Genomic DNA, 22,607 nt, shown 5'->3' on the forward strand with positions numbered 1-22,607 from the left:
TATACAATTCTCATGAATTATTAATCATATCATGTCTATACAAATCCTGAGTGCATAAAACTGAACATGAAGTCAATCTCCTTTACCTTGACCTGAAATTATTTAACAATATATAATGAGCTAACTAGCCCAGCATGTCACACTAAAACCTATAACTGAATTCATAGTATGATAAAGGAGCAATATATATGTCCGAAATCAATTCATAGTAATGACATTAATATGATTCTTGAATCAATACAAATAGTAAAAATCACATGTAATTGAATTATAATCTATAAACTACTATATGAAATCCAGTAAGTCAGTACAAGTGTGAAATCTATATAGCAATCATCATATCAAAGTGGTAAAATCAAATTATTAGTAAAATTGTCAAAATTACATCAATGTAATTAAATCATATAGAAGTGTACACATACTTTCTAGTGATTCTACTAATATTATATTAATATTTTAATCATATGCTCAGTGTATCACATGCTCAATCAATGTTAATAATCAATATAATATAGTGAGTCAATAAGAGTATCCGTAACAATTTTAGTGTTCATATTAAAACTAATAGATCCAGTAATAGTAACAATACATCAATGCTATAATAATAATTCTTACAGTAATAATGAATTTGAATACGCATTTAAGTAGTCATATTAAACAAGTAAGGTGTCATGACTATCATGATATTTTCATTACATTATCAATATTAGTAAATCATTGGCTCAGTAAATAGAGTCGTCGCTCTTTGATCATCATCACAATAATCATCTCCTTATAACTATCAATCGTTGCTCTAAAATCATTGTATCATTCTATCGAATAACACCAAACTATAGTATTTAAAGGAAAGCCCATCATCCCACCAGTCTATACATGTCAACAGCCTCCAACCAATGGGTCAACCAGTCTTTACTTATTTTCCATATATTCTAATAAAAATAATAACAACTAGCTATTACTCAATCACACTTTCATTTCTATTCTCAAAGCTTATATAATAATATACTTAAATAGAATACTTGCTAGGTCAAAAGTACAGTCAAAATGTGCAGTTTCAAAATATAACCAAATTAAAAAGGATTATATAAAATACCATTTCAAGACTTTAATCATATTAAAGCATTATTTTTGAAAGTCCAAATTATTTCCTGTTCAATAAAATCATGAAAATTCCAAAAGCAAGTAGAAAATTTTCAAAAAAAATATTCAAAAAGTTCATAATCTCAATCTTAATAATATATAAAAATTTACATAATGAAAGTTTTACTAGTCCAAATTTATAGACATTTTCACTAACGTAGTTATAAAATTAACTGAGAAATTTAGGAAAATATTGAATTTTTAAAAATAGTGAGGCAAAATGTGACTCATCTCGCTCCAGATAACTTTCCCAACTGGCCTGACAACTAAAAATGGTGAAGCAACTAAAATATGAACTTTCTCTCTCTAAAAACCCTCTCTTTCTCTCTCCTCTTTGACTAGCTCAGTGCTCAAATGATCTGAGAAAATAGATTTTAAACTATATAAAAATTCTCATAATGGCGTAGCATTGTGGTGCTCATTTTTAACCATTTAGGCTATCAAAAATTTATAATAATTCGAGAGCTAGGGCCGTAATATCACTTTCTAACACCTTGGCTGAGTGCAACACTGTGGTGCTCGAACATGTGGCATTGGGGTGCTCCAAAAGTGACATTATCGGATTTTGCTGAAATTCGCATGCAACACTTGAGACTCATTTTAGAGCACACCCAAACATTTTTCAAGCATTAAAACACTTCATAACATATGTTAATGGGTTCAAGCCAAAATTTTCAAATATTATTTACCTTTTTCAAGTTGTTACACGAAGCCACTAAAAAGCCATTTTACAAAATCATTAGTGAGAAGTATCCTCCTCGGAATTTTCCTTCTCTATACTATGGTTTAAGCTCCAAGAACTCAGAAGGCCATTGGAGCCCAGAAGTACATATGTAGTTATTCTGTCAGTGGTCTATCTATGATCTACCCAATACATCCCCTCACTCCAGCTTGATTTTGTCCTCACTCCCACTTCGTTCATATGATCCCACTCTATTCCCATGGTCACCCATCTCGATCCCCACGCCTGGCCTCCAACTCGCTCATAATCCATGAGCCTGCCTCCGCCTTCCACATCACCTCTTCTGTATGCCATCCATGATGTCTCTCATTGACACTTACGAGACCATCTACCTCAAATCAAATCTCACCTCTGGAACCTTCGAGCTTCCCAGTTTGTTTTCTACCCCTTCTCGATCCCCGACATCAAACTTCAAACCAGAAAACATTCTCTTGCTTAATAAAGAAGAAGATACTCCTCTCCAAGCAACTGATGTTGGACTCTATTTTCGTCAAGACCGGAGAGGTTCTCAAAGGTATAGCTAGCATTGCTTATTATATTTTTCCTGAAGTACCAAAAAGGAAATATGAACCGGAAGTTGATATATGGAATATTGGTGTTATGCTTTACATTCTCTTGTGCGTTGTTCCCCCTTTCTAGTTAAAGTCTAAGCGTTGAAGTTTCAAGGCTATCCTCAATACATTGGTCAATTTGAAGAGTGAAACTTGGCCAAGTATATAATTATAAGTATACCTGATATGTAAACCTCCTTATGCATAAGTCAACTCACCTTACACTACCACCTCCACATTCTCTACTTTGTAACAGAATACTTTTTCGTCATTACAGTTTGATTTCTACTAATTTAATCAACACCATTGCTTTGTAACTAACTACCTTATATGTGATCTACTATATCTACTGTGTAGAGGTGGGGTAATAATGATTTGTTGAAGTAGCAAAGTTCTTTAATCTTCTTGCTTGTTATCTTCCTCCTCTTCTCTTGTTTCTTCTATGAATCTTAGATGTTGAAGCCGACGATCTTCATCATGGTATCAGAGCCATAGGCCAATTTTTTTTTCAAAGCATCCTTATCTTCTCTTATGTCTACTTCATCTACCACCTCTCTGATGGATACATCCAACTCTACTTGCTCCCCTGCTGAGATTTCCATCCCACCGCGGCTAAAGTTTTTCATGTCCAATGTGAAGACGATGGTTACAGTTACAACTAACCTCTGAAAACCACCTTATATGAAAATCTCAACTCTTAAAAATGTTCACTACAAACAATTTTGAAGGCCATCTTACGTGATCTAAAGTAAAGCCGACAAAAAAAGATTACCTCCTCTGATGGTACTAGTGTGATTAATCCTCTCTTTACTTCCTGGATGCTTATTGATCAGCATTTAGCTTTAGCTATTTATTCTACTATTTCGCCCTCATTACTGCCATATATAATTAATCTTGATTCCACTCACAAGATTTGATTAACGCTTGAATGCTGGTTACGATCCTCCAACTGTTCCTGGCTTCTTCAACTCAATGGTGAACTACATCAACTACAATTTGGTGATAAAAAAAAGTTCCAATACCTCTCAGACATCAAGAACAAATTCTTGATCTCGAGCACACTATTATACCTACCAACTCTACTGGATTTACTCAAGCATCTAAGTATCCATCTTGGAGGACATTTATAAGTAATGAATTTGAAGCATTACAAAAATAGCGCACTTGGATATTAGTTCCTATGATCCTAGTCAGAATATTTTGGGTTGTAAATGGATATTCAAAATGAAATATAATTCGGATGGCTCCTTTGCTCTCTACAAAGAAAGACTTGTAGCTCAAGGGTTCAAACAAGAACACAGTCTAGACCATCTTGAAACATTTAGCCTAGTTGCAAAATTTGCTACCATTCACATTTTGCAAACAGTTGTTGTTACGAATCACTGGTCTATTTTGTAGTTAGATGTGTCTAATGCTATTCTCCATGGCACTTTAAATGAGACGGTTTATATGAAACAATGGCTGGTTTTATGGATTCTCAATTCCCACAACATGTTTGTCTCTTACAAAAAGCTATTTATGGTCTCAAGCAGTCTCCGAGACAATGGTTTGGTACTTTCTCCTCCTATCTCCTCACCCCTTCTCTGTTATTACTTCATCACGATTACATTCAATTATATATGCTAGTGTATGTTGATTCATATTGTTAACTGAAAACTCTCAAACTGAAATCAACAAATTGATTATTGCAATTAAGTCTACTCTATGAGAAATCTTAGCAAATTTAATCAATTTCTTGGATTGCAAGCATCATACACATTCTATGACATTCATTTAAACATGTCTTACTATGCAAAAGAAATTCTCAATAAAGTAGCCATGTTAGAATGCAAATCGGTGCTCACTCCTTTGCCAGCAAATCTACATACTACAGTTCAGAATTCCATACCTTACTCTTGCCCAGATTTTTATCGCCAAATCGTTGGATAGCTCTAATATTTTTCCATCACCCATCAAGATTTGCTATTTGCTATCAATTTCCTATGCCAACTCATGCATAAATCATAAACTATACATTTCCAACTATAGAAACATGTGCTTCACTATGTTCAGAGCTCTCTTCACCTTGGCCTACCGATTACTCGATCCACTTTGCAATTAACAACATTTGCTGACTCTGACTAGGCTTATGATAAAATAGATCGGTACTCATTTACTGGTTACTGTGTTTTTCTTGGTACTATACTAATACCTTGGATGGTCAAGAAAAAAAATTTGATTGCTAGATCATCAACTGAAGCTGAGTATAGAGCCATATCCACAGTGGCTTGTGATCTCATTTGGCTTCATAGTCTTCTCAGTGAATTCCAAGTTCCTCTCACAGCTCCCACAAAACACTATTGTGATAATGTCTTTGATCTTGCTTTAGCCAATAACCCAATATTTAATGTCCGACCTAAACATATTGATATTGATTTTCACTTCATTCGAGACTAGATTCGCTCACAACACATTTCAGTTCATCATATTTCAGCACAAGATCAACCAGGTGATATTTTTACAAGTCTCTTATTGTGGTTTGATTTCTTCACCTTCGAGACAAATTAAAATTTGATCACCATCTATTAACTTGAGGGGGCTGATAAGTATACCTGATATGTAAACTTCCTTATGCATAAGTCGACTCACGTTGCACTACCACCTCCACATTCTCTGCTTTGTACCATAAACCATTTTCAACATTATCGTTTGATTTCTGTTGATTTAATCAGCACCATTGCTTTGTAACAAACAACCTTATATATGCTCTATTGTAGCTGCTGTGTAGAGGTGGGATGATAATGATTTACTAAACTAGCAAAGTTCTCTAATTTTCTTGCCTACTTTCTTCCTCATCTTCTCTTGTTCATGTTGTGAATCTTGTATGTTGAAGCCAAGGATCTTCATCATATCAGACGGTCCGAAGAATCTTGTCAAGGGGATGCTTTGCAAAGACTCATAGAATAGGTTAACAATATTTGACATTCTCAACCATCCATGGATTAAATAAGATGGAGAAGCACCAGATACACCTCTTGACAAAATTGTTCTCAATAGGATAAAGAAATTGAGACAACTGAACAAGTTCAAGCAAGTTGCTTTGCGGGTCAATGTAGGATGTTTATCTTATGATGATATTAGGGGCCTTAAAGATATTTTCAAGAACTTTGATACTGATAACATTGGGACCATAACAGATGAAGAGATAAGGCAAGGGCTGCTAAAGTAAGGAACAAAGCTTTATGAAGCAAATGTTAAACAACTATTGGAAGCCGCTAATGTAGATGGAAATGGAACTATCAATTACGATGAATTAATAACTACAACTTCTACTGTAGAGCTAAAACATTATCTCCTGCAAATTCATTCAACTTTTGCAGAAGATTCTGATATTCAGTTTATCAATAAGACCTATGTTGTTACTATTTTTGAGAGGTCAAGTGCTATTGAGATATTACTTAAGGACATGAGTTTAGTTGACACTTTTTCTGGTTGTCGAAGGGTTGAGGGTAGTATAATAAGATGCTTACAAGATGGCTTGTTGGTTGGACCTTTAGGAGGGAGATTTAACCGATTCGTTGGAAATTGCATTGGCTGAACATTGGAAACATATACTCATATGAATAAAAGCTTGCAGACATGCATCGAAGAAGCAAAATATTTGGTCCAGGAGGATTGCTTATGATTCTACACCTATCTCACTCTCCATAATGCACTTTGACTTAGTCGAGCTCTTTTGACACGAGGGAAGTGTGATGTGGAACATCTTAGCTATAATAGAGCTTATGTCAAGATTAACTTTAATTTCTAAAACTTCTTTTGCTATATTACATATAGCAGATGTAATGAATTATAGAGATGAATTGATATGAAGAATATTATGCTCTTTTGAGCTTGTTATTTGATTTCCTGATTTTTTTATTCTTGAATCATCTTCTTCCTTTGGATCCGCTTCATCACAAATAATATATACATACCAACTTCAATCACACTTACAAAAAAACAACAAAAAGTCACCATAATACAAACTTCAATCATCTCCACTTTTAAAAAATACATTGGGAGATTCATATATTTATATAAAATTATTATAATTTTGATAAAATGTTCGTTTATTAAAACGGAGCTAAGACGCGATTATGTCCCCTGCTCAGGCATCTGAAGACACTACACTGAAATAAGACTTGCTGTAGAGAGAATCCCCCATCTTTCCAGAATCTTTCTTCCTCTTAAACAAGTCTCCAATCAGAGGAACGATAGGCTTCTTCTTCTTCTTCTTCATAACGTTCGCCCTTCTCCTTCTAGTAACCTCAGCAGCATCAGCCTCTCCAAGCCTCAGAGCCCCAGCCAAAGATGGAAAGTACTCATACTTCACCTCCATGATTTCCTCCTCCTCAACACCCCAACGGTCACTTCCCACTTTCAAATTTTTCTCCTCTTCCATGAAAACACCACTAGCCGCTTCCATCTCGGCAAGCTTCGCTTTGCTCTTATGGAGCTCTGCGTTCAGTGAGGCGACTGCGATCTCTGTCTCTGAACCCCTTTGCTTAAGAAAAGTTACCTCGCGCTTGGTTTCTTTGAGCTCCGACTCCAGTTTCTTCATTGTGCTTAGAATTATATTCAACTCGTCATCTCTGTCTTGGTTGAATCTGGAAGAGGACGTGGAATAAGAAGGAGAAGGAGGCGAGTATTGAGGCTTTGGAGGTGGATGCTCGGGCTTAAGGCTTGAGCTGGTGTTCTGAGAATAGGCTTCTCCGGAGAGAAGGCGCTCGCCGAAGACGGCGACCGCCTCTTTCACCGACCGGAAAGGGCGGCGGGTGTCAACTTCCGATCGGGAGGAGGTCATAATGGTCAGGGATGAGGATGCTCCTCTTTCCATTGGTTAACGAAGGGGCTTGAAGACTAGAGGGCGGAGAGGAGATCATATTTGATGTTGTGATCAGGAGAGGACTTGGTTTCTTTGCTTCTACTGCACTGTGAGGAAGGTAAAATACTGCATTGTGTGAAAGAAAAGAAAAGTTTTGAGGGGAAAGGTGGCCATTCACCTAATGCTTATTAGCACTGAAAGAGTGTCAGGGGTTTGAGATTTAGTCAATTCTGTAAATTTGGATTCAGTAAAAATTATTTGAACGATAAATATTAAATTTTTAATTTTAGTTTTAAGATTTATGACAGTTAGATATTTAAATACAAAAAAAGCACTGAATTATATTAATAAAATTATTATAAATTCTAGATAACTCCATAACATATAAGAAGTTCAACATGAGCTCGAAACAGAACATCATATTATGATAGAGTAATAATAATCTAGATATCGAAAGAATACAATGTAATCTTGGATTTTAGACTATTAGTTTTGTTGCGGGCTAGAATATATGCGGCGATAAAGTTATTATTTTGCGTCTTAGCGTTATACGGATAGCTAGCTTACACACAAAGAACACAAGATTTTTTACGTGGAAAACCCTTAAAAAGGGGAAAAACCACGGGGCCTAGCCCAATTGAAAATGATTCCACTAGAATTTGAGTAGGTTACAAAGGGCTGAATCGCTTCCAAGGGCGATCAGAATACAACTAGCAACTGTTCGATAGAAGTCTGGTGTTAAACCCGGCGTCACTTGATTGTCGGACAGTACCCAGGCGTCACCTGGAAGTTCGGGTGTTAGTTGGTAGTTTTGCCTTGAGCAGAACGTCGGGCCTTGAGCAGAATGTTGGGCCTGAATGTCGAGCCTGAACGTCGGGCTTTGAGCAGAACGTTGGGCCTTCAGCAGAATGTCGGGCCTTCAGCAGAACGTCGGGCCTGAACGTCGGGCTTTGAGCAGAAAGTTGGGCCTTCAGCAGAATGTCGGGCCTTGAGCAGAACGTTGGGCCTTCAGCAGAATGTCGGGCCTTGAGTAGAACATCGGGCCTGAACGTCGGCCTTCAGCAGAACGTCGGGCCTGAACGTCGGGCCTGAACTTCGAGCCTTGAGGTGGTGGTGCAACGAAGCTTCGACAATGGTTCGGCGAGGTTCCGACGGTGGTCCGGCGAGCTCCGGTGGTGGTCCGGCGAGGTTCCGGTGGTAGTCCGGCGAGGTTCCGGTGGTAGTCCGGCGAGCTCATGTGGTGGTCCGGCGAGGTTCCGGTGGTAGTCCGGCGAGCTCATGTGGTGGTCCGGCGAGGTTCCGGTGGTAGTCCGGCGAGCTCATGTGGTGGTCCGGCGAGGTTCCGGTGGTAGTCCGGCGAGGTTCCGGTGGTAGTCCGGCGAGCTCATGTGGTGGTCCGGCGAGGTTCCGGTGGTAGTCCGGCGAGGTTTCGGAGGTGGTCCGGCGAGCTCCTGTGGTGATCCGGCGAGGTTCCGTCGGTGGTCTAGGAGGAGCTTCTTCCTCTTACTATTTTGGGTTTTGGTTGGGGTTTATGCTCTTTTCAATCTTTCGAAGCTATGGAAGTTGTGCTAATGGGGGGACCCTGGTACGTGAGTGGGCATATAATTTGTATTGATAAATGGTCTCCTAATTTTTCTCCTACATCATTGAAGGGATTGTCATCTCCAAAATAGATTTGAATGCATCAATTATCATTGTATTGTTGGGATGAGATAAATGTTGCAAGGATTGCTTCTAGAGTTGGTACTCCTGTTTTGATGATGGTAACATGTTTCAATGTGAAGAAGAGAGTATGCAAGGATTTGTGTTCGTGTTAATAAACTTGATAGCCAGCTTTCATTGGGAGTTTGGGTGGAAGGATTATCAGTTCATTTTTTCCAAAAATTTGAATACCAGAAAATATCTTCATTCTATTTTAAGGGTGGAAGGATTGATCACAAAGTTAATGATTGTTTGAAGAATTATTCAGATGGCAAAATAGGTTCTTCTATTGGGGGTAGTCCAAATTCTGTTGATCTTAATTCCAAAGTCTCTAATACTGCTGAAGGTGGATGTATTAATTCTTATGGCCCTTGAATACATGTTATGCAAGTTTAAGGGTCATTTGTGATCATTTCTAAATTTTTTTAATATAAAATAGATAGTTTTAATATCTTAGAAAATATATATATTTTAAATATCGAATAAATTATTTATTCAAATGTGCTGATGGATGTTGGTGTGTAATAGTGGCAGACCGGCCAATGAGCGACGGTAGCAGCCCAATGTAAATATATTTCCTTGGCCTTTTTGCTTGTTAAGCTTATGGTTCTTTATTTCTTATTTTCTTGTTGAGTGCAAATGTCTTTATATGTTTTGTGAAGTAGGAGATTAGTAGTAGGTGGAAAATTAAGGTTTTGTTTGTGATATTTTCTTACAATTTTATAAAATTGTTGTAGAGAGTAATTTTATAGAGTAATTTTCTAATACAAAAAATTTTTAAAAGCAGTGGCCAAATCAAAATTATGATGGTTGTTTAAAAAATAAAATAATAAGAAAGTTGTCTCAAACAAAACTTATGAGAAAAAATTATTACGTGTGGTCCGAATGCATCCGAATTTCAATATATACAAGTAGGGGTGTCAATTCGGGTCAACGGGTCGGGTTCGGGTCGAACTCGGAACTGACCCGTCACTGTTCGGGTCAACCCGAACTCGACCCATTTTTAAAAACGGGTCAGGTTTCCGGACCCGAACCCGACCCGATTCGGGTCCGGGTCAACCCGACCCGACACGAATGACACGAAATTGACCCAAAATGGCTAGTTTTCGGGTCAAAAATCGGGCCAATCTTCGTTTTTCGGGTCAAAATCGGGTCAAAATAGGGTCAAACTCGGATTTTCGGGTCAAATATGAGTTTTCGTGTCACTTTCGGGTCAATTTCGTGTTTCCGTGTCAACCCGAACCCGACCCGATTTTTAAAACGGGTTGATTACTTCAACCCGAACCCGACCCGTTTCGGTTTTGGGTTGACCTGAACTCGGATTTTTTCGGATCGGGTTCAGGTCGGGTTTCGTGTCGTGTCAAAAATTGACACCCCTATATACAAGTTGTACACAAGGTGGACAAGCTCGTAATAATTTCTCAAAAGCATGAGGTTTTATTGGAATTATTTTTTCAATGTTGTATTTCCAATTATTTTTATATTATTTTTTGGTTATAAGTTTCAAAGTTTTATCAGAAATTTCTATGATAAGAATTAGTTTTTAATGATCAGATTTGTGGTGTGTTAACTATAAGAATGTTATTATTCAACTTTTTAGGCTTGGTTTCGGACATCATTTATCTGTTTTTTAAAATAATTTTTTAGTACAAAATGTTTTGAACTATAAAATTTTATACTAAAATATTGATTTAGAAATTAATAAAAAAGCGGCTCCAAATGAGACCTTAATCATAAAAAAAAATATAATATTCATAATAATTTTTAAAAAATTGCTTTCGCTTTACACTCCCAAACTTTATTTACAAACATCTGCAGCACTACTAAGTAGACTTTCAACATTTTAAAAACTCCCAACTTTTATGTTACTAAAAATATAGAATCATTATGAAGCTTACCAACCAATCTTAGGTAAAGTCTTCTTCCTTCATGATTCCAATTTTCCTGCTTAGGTTGACCAACAAATCTCTTTTACCCAGTTAAGTTGTTGGAGTTTGTCAATTTTTTAATGACAGGTTTAAGGCTTCATTTGAGATGACTTTCTGACTGTTTATTAAAGTAATTTTTTAGTTCAAAAATTAAAATTTATGTACTAAAAATTTAATTTATGAAATAATAAGAAAGTCATCCAAAATGAAGTCTTAATTAACTAAAATTGGAGAAACATTAGCATTTAAATTGTGCCTCCATGGATAAGAATTTTTTTATTCTTTTATTCTGAACACATCTTCTGAGTATGGACTATAAGGAGAGGAAAACGTATTCTTCAAGCATAGCTGCACCAAGAAGACAAAGTAAAGCATAACTTTTGGATTTAAATATGATGACTAGCTAGTTATAAAATATCCTTTCTCTACCAGCATTCTTTATTATTATGAAGCTATTTTAATCAATGCACAATAAACATTAAATCCTATGTGTTATTATTTTTGGCTTCACTTTATCTCTCTTTTTAAAATCTTGAGGAAAATTACTTAAGAGAACTTGGTTTTTTCTAGATAGAAATTCCTGTTTTTTCAAATTATGTCAATCCGCCTTTTCTGCGGTTTATTCGCTTATGGCGGCAGATGTCGCCGGCCATTTGCTGTTGGTGCTCCGACTGGCTTTCGATCAAAGTTTGATATCAAAGCTTCTGTGGTTTCAAATAATGCACGTTCGTTGGTGGTTTCCGATGGATCTTCTTTCAGTAAACAAAAGGAAATTGGAATCACCTTTGGTAATTAAAGAGCCAGTGATGCAGTTTCGTTTATCCTATCAGCTCTCGGAGGTTCATCATACCACTGTTTTTAGTTTCCACTTCCTTAGTACCTTTTCCGTTTCACTGGTACACTTTTCCCTTTTTCTTATGTTACACTTTTTTTAGCAAAAGGTTGGTTATAGCTACAGGGAAGGAAATTATATAAAGGAGACACAGATAGAGGAAGCGTAGTTTTTGCTGTTTCAGAACCTTGAACGATTTCAAGCTTAATATACAGGCCTTTGAAGCCTTTTACTTCTTTCCCCTATTTTTGTGTTCTTGCTTGCTTGCTGGTTTTCCCTTTGCAGATCCTCGATTCCATCAGCCAGTTTCTTTGTCATTTAAGAATAATGTTCCTGTTTCTGTTATTGGTAACGCTAAATGCATTGTGGATGAAATTCCTTTCAAAAGCTGAGTTTCTGCTGAGGGTTTTAAATTTAAAAATGATGACTTTAAGGTTGCTAATGATTCTGAAGCCTTACCTCTTGGCAAATTATTATGTCCGGTGTCCGGATTCGTCCGGACACCAATTGAGAGGCGCTACGTCACCCAAATGCACTGGATTCCGGTGTATTTGGGTGACATGGCACATCCGGATTGGATGTTCGGACGTCAGATACCGGACGTCCATAATAATTCGCCCTACCTCTTCTTCAATAATGAAGATTTTCGTTAATGGGTTTGGGAATATTAATTCTAATTCCCTATTGGAGTCAGAGTTAGATGCTAATGTTAAAGCTTCGTTTGTGAATTCATCTGAGTTGAATAATGTTAATAAGTTTGGCAAGATTCCTTTTGATGGCCTAAATGAATCTGTAGGTGCCCATGCTTCTAATGTGACAAATTCTGATTCTATATTGAAGAATGTTTCTTCTCCGGTTTGGAATAAGCAGCCTAACATTAAAGTTGATTTTTTTATTATTATTATTCTATTTTAACGAAAGATGGCAATGCAGTTAAGCTTCATGTTGCTGATGAGGTTGAAAATACTCAAAAACTGAAAAATGCAATTGTTATTAAAGTTTTTGGGAAGAACATTCCGATCCATTTCATTTCCAAAGAATTACGTAGACAATGGATGCAATTTGGTCAGTTTCATCTTACTATTTTGGGTTTTGGTTGGGGTTTATGCTCTTTCAATCTTTCGAAGCTATGGAAGTTGTGCTAATGGGGGGACCCTGGTACGTGAGTGGGCATATAATTTGTATTGATAAATGGTCTCCTAAATTTTCTCCTACATCATTGAAGGGATTGTCATCTCCAAAATAGATTTGAATGCATCAATTATCATTGTATTGTTGGGATGAGATAAATGTTGCAAGGATTGCTTCTAGAGTTGGTACTCCTGTTTTGATGATGGTAACATGTTTCAATGTGAAGAAGAGAGTATGCAAGGATTTGTGTTCGTGTTAATAAACTTGATAGCCAGCTTTCATTGGGAGTTTGGGTGGAAGGATTATCAGTTCATTTTTTCCAAAAATTTGAATACCAGAAAATATCTTCATTCTATTTTAAGTGTGGAAGGATTGATCACAAAGTTAATGATTGTTTGAAGAATTATTCAGATGGCAAAATAGGTTCTTCTATTGGGGGTAGTCCAAATTCTGTTGATCTTAATTCCAAAGTCTCTAATACTGCTGAAGGTGGATGTATTAATTCTTATGGCCCTTGAATACATGTTAATTATGGAAGGAGGAATAAGTAGTCTAACAAAATTGTTAAAAAGGTGTTTCATAATAATTATGCTGTTAAGAAACCTTCATTCAATTATTTTGTTGGTGTTATTGTTGATAACAAAGTGCAGTTGTCTGAGGTTTCTATAAAATATATTTCAGAAGCTCTAATTAAATATAGTGGTGACCATTCTCTAAATAAAGATGCTATTTTAGAAGGAGTTGGTGTTCCAAAAAGAGAAGTATCTGAAAAAATTATGGATGCAACATTAAATGATGTTTTTGCATTAAATAATGGTATGACTTTATAACTAAAAAATGTGATGTTTGATGTTTCTTCGGATATTTTGGAATCTGTTATGAATTCAAGTCCCTTTTCTTCTGTGATTTCTATTATGGTTAACAAGTTCAAAGCTTTAGATGGGATTGTTGAAGATGATGTTATATCAAAAGATTCTAGTATTTAATTTTATATTTCGAAAGAAGATGTTGGTAATCTATTGAATGGTGAAAAAATGGTTTTTCCTAGTTATTCTTTTGTTGGTTGTTTTAATGATGGGAGTTCTAGCTCGATTAAATTTAAACTTCATAAAGAACTTAAGTCATTAGGCCAAATTACAATTCTTACTCGTAGTAGGAAGTTTGATGTAGTGAATAAATAAAAAAGTTGGGGTTCTTCCCCTTTAAATCTTAAATGACTTCCATTGCCATCTGGAATTATGGAGGAGCTAAGAAAAAGGTAGCTTCTCTTTATTTAAAGGAGTTTGTGAAAGATTGTGATGTGTTTTTTATTGAGCTGGTGGAGACTAAAATTTCATCTATTAAAAGAATGGAATTCAATAGATTTATTGGTGTTAATTGAGATTTTTTTCCTTTTATCGGGTGGTATTCTGGTTTTATGGAGATCAAATTTGGCATTTTTTTTATTTAATTAATGCTTCCTCTCAATTTGCTATTTGATAACTTAATGTTTTAAACAAAGGAGTTTGGATGATTGCTACTGTTTATAAGAGTAAGGATATTTATAAAAAAGGATTTTGTGGAATAACTTGGAATTGTTATTTTAATGAAATTCCTTCAGTTGTTGGAGGGGATTTCAATTGTATTTTGTCTCAAGAAGATAAAAAGGGAGGTAAGAAATTTGTGTATTCTCAAGGGCCTCAAGAAATGAAGATTTTCTTGAATAATAATGAATATCATGAGATTGGTGTGATTGGCCCTAAGTACACATGATGTAATAATAAAGAAGGCGGAGCTCATATTTTGGGAAGATTGGATAGATGCTTGCTTAACTTTAAAGCTATGAATGTTTTCATATGGCGTTTGTTAGACATTTAGCTAGAATTTCTTTGGATCATTGTCCCATTATTTTGAACCTCATTCATTCTATTAATCCTTTTAAAAGGGCTATTAGGTTTGAATAAGTTTGGGCTTCTTATCAGGCTTCTTTGACTATTGTTTTAAATTCATGGAAGAAAATGGTTAGTGGAGATACTTCTCATATTCCAAACAAAACATTCAAAAATTCTTTGAAAGCTGTATTTTATTGGAGTAAAGCTAGTGGTGATGAAGGAATAGCTTAAGAATGAAATTTTGGAATTACAAATTGAGGAAGCTGTATATGGTATTCTTTCTAGAGATAACTTATTTTTTCTCAGCTCTAAGGTTAATGAGTTGAATTTTACCTTAGCTCGGTTAAGTTCTTGGTGTAGGCAAAGGGCTAAAGTCAAGTGGATGGAAGAAGGAGATACAAACTCAAAATTTTTTCATGGATATGCAAGTGCTAGGAGAAATAGGAATTGGATTAATCAAATTAGAGACAACAATGGCTTGGTTTTTGAAGATCAAGAAAGCATTGAAGGAATTTTTCTGAATTTTTTTAAGAATAAATGGGAGGAAAATAATTGTGTTCAGCATGGCTGGCCATCTCCTTTTCATCTCCTTAACGATTATGATAAACAGTTTTTGGAATCTAAATTTTCTATGGAGGAAGTTGAGGTGATTAAGCATCTAGAAAGCTACAAATCACCGGGTTTGGAAGGAATCACTTACTCTTTCATTAAGTCTTATTGAACCATTATAAATGAGGATGTTTGAAAGACTATTAACCAATTTTTCTCCTCTGGTAAGATGTGCGCTGAATGGAAGGATACCCTCATAGTTCTCATTCCTAAAGTTCAGAATCCTATGGTTCCTTCTAATTTTTGTCCTATTAGTCTATGTATGTTTATATATAAGATTGTTGCTAGATTTTTGCTAAATAGATTGTTTGTAATTCTTCCAAGAATTATTTTTGAAGACCAAGCTGCATTTATTAAAGGTCGTTCACTTTTTTATCATATTCTACTTTCTTAAGAAGTGTTCAATAAGTTCAAATTTTTCTAAAGTTAAGAAAGGACTTCTGGTAGTTAAAATTGATATAGAGAAAGCTTATGATAGCATGTGTTGGCCAACATTAAGATAGGTTTTGGATTATCTAGGTTTTCCTATTAAATTCTCTAATCTTTTAGTGGAATTTGTTGTTGATCCTATATTTTGTATTTTGATTAATGGTAATAATTCAAAGCGGATTGAAGAATGAAGCTGATTCACTACGGGAAAATTGCACATTACTGATAAATTTTTTTCGCAGCCTTCTGGCAGTTTTACGGTGATTTACGATAAAACATGACCAACTTTTTTTTTTTTGTAGATTTTCGGTGGTTGTCTGGTGGCTATCCAATGACGTTTTTGGCAGCTTATCCTTATTACATTTTAAATAAATAAATGTGTCACTTAAACACTTTTTAATAATTCAAAGCGGATTGAAGAATGAAGCTGATTCACTACGGGAAAATTGCACATTACTGATAAATTTTTTTCGCAGCCTTCTGGCAGTTTTATGGTGATTTACGATAAAACATGACCAACTTTATTTTTGTAGATTTTCGGTGGTTGTCTGGTGGCTATCCAGTGACGTTTTTGGCAGCTTATCCTTATTACATTTCAAATAAATAAATGTGTCACTTAAACACTTTTTCCCTTCCAACAAACTAGTTCGGGCTTTGGAGCATACATATTGTTTCATAAAATTGTAATGATTTAAAGATAAATTAGCTAAAGTTCTTGATGATAAGACTAGTGTTGATTATAATGATTTTAAAGATAAATTAGCTAAAGTTCTTGATGATAAGACTAGTGTTGATAGGTTATTTAGCTAGATAGGCAGTGATACTTCTATAATTTAATATCACATATATTTCATAGAATAAAGTGAAAGGGAAAGACATCCAAACTTTCTTAATGCACATCTCATTCTTATAGATTCACCACTCAGTGATGATTTGCCCTATGAACAGATTATGAATGCCCAAGGAAAGGATAAATCAGAAGTCTAGCGATGTACTTTGATTGAACATCATCGATTAAACTCTCCCAACCTCTAAATCTGGCAAAAGCCTGAGCTGGCATCGATCTCATATTCGTTCATTATGAGTGAACCTCAAACTAATAACAAAGCTGAGTATGAGGCTTTAGTGGTGGGTCTAGAGATTGATATTCCAATCAAAATTCATAACCTTTGAGTTTTGTTAATTCTCAACCTATTCCAAATTAAGTATTATGCATCTATAAAATTAGCAAGCTTAGTTGGGCATCTATAAAATTAATAGGCTTGAGTTAACCTACTATAAATATCAAGTCCTTGAGCTTATGAAGAAAATTCCAACCTTTAAATTAGCTTGAGTTCCCGAGCTCATAATAGCGAAGTTGACTGCTTAGACAAATTACCTAATAAAATAGCAAGTATGAACAAGGAGTCTGTGTTAATTGGAGTCCACTCATCAGGTCTTAGATCCATATTCCATTCTATAATTCTCGCAGGTAGAGTAGTTACAAAATCCAAGCTAGTATGATACAACTCTAGTTGATCCTCAACATCCCCAAGAAGTTATTCCTGAAAATAATCTAAATAAACATCAAGCAGTCACAAGAAGATGCAAATCTAATGTAACCTCAAAATTATGGTGGTGTTACTTATTAGTCAAAAAATAAGATTATTGGAGGAATCCATTTATCAACTATTTCATAGAAATCAAACTACATGCAGACAAATTATAACAAGCATAAATCATGAAACAAAGTTGCAATACGTGTTCTTTAACAACATGATGTATCAAAGACCTTTGGACCATATGTTGTTGAGGTGTTTAGAGACGAAAGATGATAAAAATGTGGTGGTAGAAGTTCATGAAGGACTTTATGGCACACACCAATCAAGTCTGAAAATGTCCTTTAAAATTAAGAGAATGAGTTATTACTGATTAGCATTAGTGAAGGATTGTATTGACCATGCTAGGAGATGCCATCTCAAACCATGGTGATGTTATACATTAACTTCCAAACCAATTTCACCCTATAATGACATCCTAGTCATTTGAAAATTCGGGCACTAAAAAAATTGGCATGATTGATCCACCGTCATCAGTTGAACATCGCTCTATATTTGAAATGGCTAAGTACTTTTCTATGTGGGTAGAGGTGGCTCTGTTTAAATAAGTCACCTCCAAGTGTGTGATCAATTACCCATAATATTTACTATAAATTTCATGTACTACACCTTATAATCTTAGACGACGGTACAATATTCAAGAGTACTAAAATTCATAAATTTGTTGATTGCCACAAAATTGATTGGTGATAATCATCTATACACATCCCATGAGGAAATGGCATAGCATAGGCCTTTAACAAAATATTGGTGAAGTTATTAAAGAAGATCATTACCAAGAATAAAAGAAAGTGGCACACTAAGATAAGAGAAGCGTTGTGGGCATATCATACTACTTAAGTGTTGCTAACCAAAGCCACCCCTTATGCATTGGTGTTTAGGTTGAAACGTGCTTCCATTAGTGATTGAATTACCTTCACTTCAGATAGTTGTCCAGCATGATCTCACTCAGGAGAAAAATGAAAGCCTTAGAATGAAAGAGCTCAATGCACTAGATGAAATCAAGTTGTAGGCTCAGTAGAACCTAGAGATTTATCAAGCAAGGATGGTGAGATCCTTTAATCAGATGGTGCCTCACCAAGCATTTTAAGAATGAGAATTAGTCATGGTGTTGAGAAGGCCAATTATCTCACACCGAAGAATCGGTGGTAAATTTGAGTCTAATTGAGAGGATCCTTTCATCATCGAGAAGGTGTACTAGGGAAGAGTTTACAAACTTATCTATCTCAATGGTCAAAGGCTTGTTCCACCAACCAACGCTAGATATCTAAAATAATATCACACATAAAGTTCACCCAAATAAATTATGTACTTAATGTACTATATAATTATTAAAATACTTTATGAATGATTATTAATATTACACTTCATGTTTTTGAAATTTTCTATAGTACAAGAAATAATTTCTAAATTCCATTAAAGTCCCCCTGTAAGACAAGGGATTTATAGTTTTATGATTTAAACTTGCCCAAATTCTCCTATAAGAAAAGAGGCATTTTAAATATTTATTGGGTCGACATCATGCTTCACGCTGAGATCCTCAAATAAATATTTAAAATCATAAAACATAAGAATTGTCTGAACTTTACCCACATGATAGGGGACATTTTAAATATTTATTTAGTTAGACATCATGCTTCATTACAAGATCTTTAAATAAATATTTAAAGTTATCATACATGAACATCTCTATAAATAAAAAGATATGGCAATTTCTCTTTTGACATGTATATGCAGGTGATTCTCCAAAGATGGAGACATCACCTTTCCAATATACTAAAACTCTAAAGTCAATAAAGAAGATTTTTATGACTGCACACTATAACAATTCAAGCTAGAGTGGTATAACTTCTACTACAAGCAAAAGCAAAGGTTCAAATGGGTGTATGAGGCTAGATTCAAAAAGGCCAAATATGGTCGAATCGCTAGAAGTTTGATCTACTCAATAGGACATAAGAAAGTCCATAGTGGTGGGACCCCACATTTCATTAACTTGATAGTAAGTACTATAAAGAGCATGAAGGCTCATCTAAACCAACAACTTCTTGTGTCGTAGTCTAGGAAGTTCTCCTCATTGACCAAAGAGTTGAGGATATAATGCAAAGGTTGAATTACAATAAAAATTTTACTAAATCCATGTAAACTCTAGGACCTTAAACCATTAAAAAGATATGAAATCATCAAACTTCAGCAAGTTTAGCCTAGGGAGTGAAATTATTCATAGCTCAACCCTAAAGATTGAGCAAGAGTCACTATAGGAAAATCACCCATTTTCGGCATCCTTTTCCGGCAGAAATTGAACATTTTCCTGTGGTTTTGTAGATTTCGAGCGGTTTTCCGGCGGTTAAGTTACCGCTGGTAAAAACGGCATAGGAAAATAATTTCCGGCGGTTTTTACCGGCGGTAAATTATTCCGGCGGTTATAAACGGCCGGTCAAATTTAAAAAAAAAAACCTCACCGCGACCGCCACCCCGCTGCCGGCGCCGCACCCCCATGCTCTCGCTCCCGCGTTGCCACTCATTTTCATTAAATTTTTAAAAGCCGCCGGAAATTCTGCAGGAAAATTCCTTGGGAAAAAACCATCGAAAATGCGCCGGAAAGCCGCCGGAAATGTGGCCGCAGGAAAGCCGCCGGAAATCAGTGATTTTCCTGTAGTGCGTATAAGGTCATACTCAACAAGGCAAGATGTGGTCGACTCACTGGCAACTCCCCTTACTCAACAAACCACAATAAAGACCACATAAGGGGTACCCACATTTTGGTAGTCGAATGATGAGAGATGTCAAATCTTAGCTCTCATAATATGATAAACTCAAGTAACCTAGATCAGAGTCTTCTTAATAGATTAATGATCAGAATACTACCTACATTCGGTACTACCAATTAAACCCAAAACCTATGAATATTTCAAAAAATCCATAAAGTATAAAATGAGATCGAAGGAATTCTTCATTAATAAGTCTATCAAAGTAAAAAAGCAAAAGACCAAAGATATTATCTAGAGTTCATACAAAGCTTAAGGATGAAAATAGAAGATTTTTTCATCTAAAAGTTCGCTATGCGAAATGCCCTGGAGTGATGTCCTCTCACCACTAACCTAATGCAAACCTAAAGAGTAGGTCACTACATATATTCCTTCATCAAATCCACTAAAGCTAAAAGCATAGCGTAGAAGGCATGTAAATCTCTTGATAAATCAGTATAGAAAAATTAGTTAATCATTCACCAATATCCATCACACAAAGCATAAAGAAAAAAGAGTCAAAGCCTTAGAACTAAAGCAAAGGTTATGAAGAGAGTACAACTGTTGACTCAAACAAGTGTCTAAAGCTGTGACACCACAACCATCGAAGTCACAATAGAAGTAAAAGAACTCATGAACAGTTTAAATATTAAATTACTTTATTTTATTAATTCAAATTTTATATAAAATTTTACAATTTTCTTCTTTTATAAGCTTGCACGAACAAAAAAAAAGTACATTATCCTTCATAAATGATTGAGGTCTATCTCTCAGATTTTTGTCTGAAGAAGAAGTCAACAACCTCACTCTATTCATTCCAAAGACCAAGCATTCTGCACTTCCGGGATTTGCATAAAGAAACAGAAGTATCAACATAAAGAAAAAAAACTAAGTATATGTAAAGCTATGAAAAAGGGTGTATACTTGAGCTGAGGTCTCTTGTATTAGCTAACTAATTAGTGTGCTATTCCTTCTAGAACCTGTGTAGAGCAATAAGGGTACCAACAAAACAAAACAAAAATATGGGAAAGCTATAATAAAGGGTGTACCTAGGTTGAGGTCCCCTATAGTAGCTAATCCACTAGTGTCATATTCCTCCTAAAACATATGTAGAGAAACAGGGTATCATTAAAGCAATAAGAATAAAGGAAGAAAACTACAAAGCTACAAAAGAGGGAGAAAGCACACCTGAGCTGTAGTCCCCCGTAGTATCTTCCTGACTAGAGTCTGCTCCTCCTAAAACCTATGTAAGATAAAAGGAGTACTGGTAAAACTAAAGAAAAAAAAATTTATGAAAACTAACAAAAAGTGTACCTGAGTTTATGTCTCATGTGGTAGCTAATTGGTTGGCATCCTACTACTTCGGAGACCTACATAAGGTAGTGAAGTGGAAGTTAACCTATTTTGTAGAAGAGAAAATATAGAAAGAAGGAAAGCATAAAGTAAATGTGAAAACTAAGAAAAAAAAAAGAGAAATTATACCTAAGTAGAAGGAAACTATGAGAAAACTTGAAGTAGTAAAGTCTTGCTACTTAGCGAGCTTACAAAGCTCAGACAAACTCTAAGTGACACTCATTACTTTCCCCTAAGATACGATGTAGTTTTACTAGCACCGCAACGTTAAGAAGTCAGCTTGGCAGTGATGGATTCTCTGTTTTCAAATACCATGGTGTCATAAATTCTCATGCCTTAGAGCAATTTTATGCACTCGAGCACCATAATGTTCAAATGTCAATAGTGATGTGGCGTTACATTTGTAAATTTCAAGGGCCATATTCTATTAGTGAAAATATGTGATTGTTCACTAAGTAACTAATCCATGCAAGCGCATGATAGTGCAAAAGTTTTAATGTCGAGGCGTTAGTTCACTTCAAGGGCCTACGATGCCACTCTTTGAAGTGTCGTAGTGCAAAATGCCTTTTTTGTTATCCTATAAATAGTTGTGATGTTATATTTGTAAGGGAGTTCAATTACTTGTGTAAAATTTAGTATTTCTTAGAGTAAAATCTAAGGGAGGCTAAGGAAGTAGAAGATACAATCATTTGGATTAGTTAGCCTGTGTTTCTTGAAATAATTTTATAAGTTATTGGAGGAGTGTAGAGGAGATACTTAGATCCTTTCTATTGATATCACTCTCTTGTATTTTTATTCTTCTATGTGTTTAATGAAAATGAGTTTGCTTGATATTTATTCTTTGTGGATAATTATCTTATTTTTTATTGATGATATAAAGTGCATGTTAAGTACTAATGAAGACTCTTATTCTATAAATATTAAATGATGGTTTAAATATTATCACATTCTTAATTTAATACACATAGTGGCCATATGTGTGGTTTAAGTATAGTGTGATGTATAGTCTCTATGGAGGATTGCAAGAATAACCAGAAATATTGAGGTAGGATGTTTGCATGCCTATACATAAGATGTAAAATATTCTAGGTTCTTAAGGAGATGGTATAATTGTAGAAGGTCAGTATATATC

General features: G+C 35.3%; 1 protein-coding gene across 1 annotated transcript; it reads right to left on the minus strand.

The window, feature by feature from the left end:
- Positions 1-6,374: 6,374 nt before the first annotated feature.
- LOC110111155 (WEB family protein At1g75720) lies at positions 6,375-7,498 on the minus strand. Its single transcript, XM_020842904.2, has one exon. It carries the CDS (start codon positions 7,289-7,291, stop codon positions 6,563-6,565), a length of 729 nt encoding a protein of 242 aa, XP_020698563.1. The 5' UTR covers positions 7,292-7,498; the 3' UTR covers positions 6,375-6,562.
- Between the last annotated feature and the right edge of the window lie 15,109 nt (positions 7,499-22,607).

Source organism: Dendrobium catenatum, unplaced genomic scaffold, assembly GCF_001605985.2.
Source record: "Dendrobium catenatum unplaced genomic scaffold, ASM160598v2 fragScaff_scaffold_447, whole genome shotgun sequence".
Taxonomy (NCBI): domain Eukaryota; kingdom Viridiplantae; phylum Streptophyta; class Magnoliopsida; order Asparagales; family Orchidaceae; genus Dendrobium; species Dendrobium catenatum.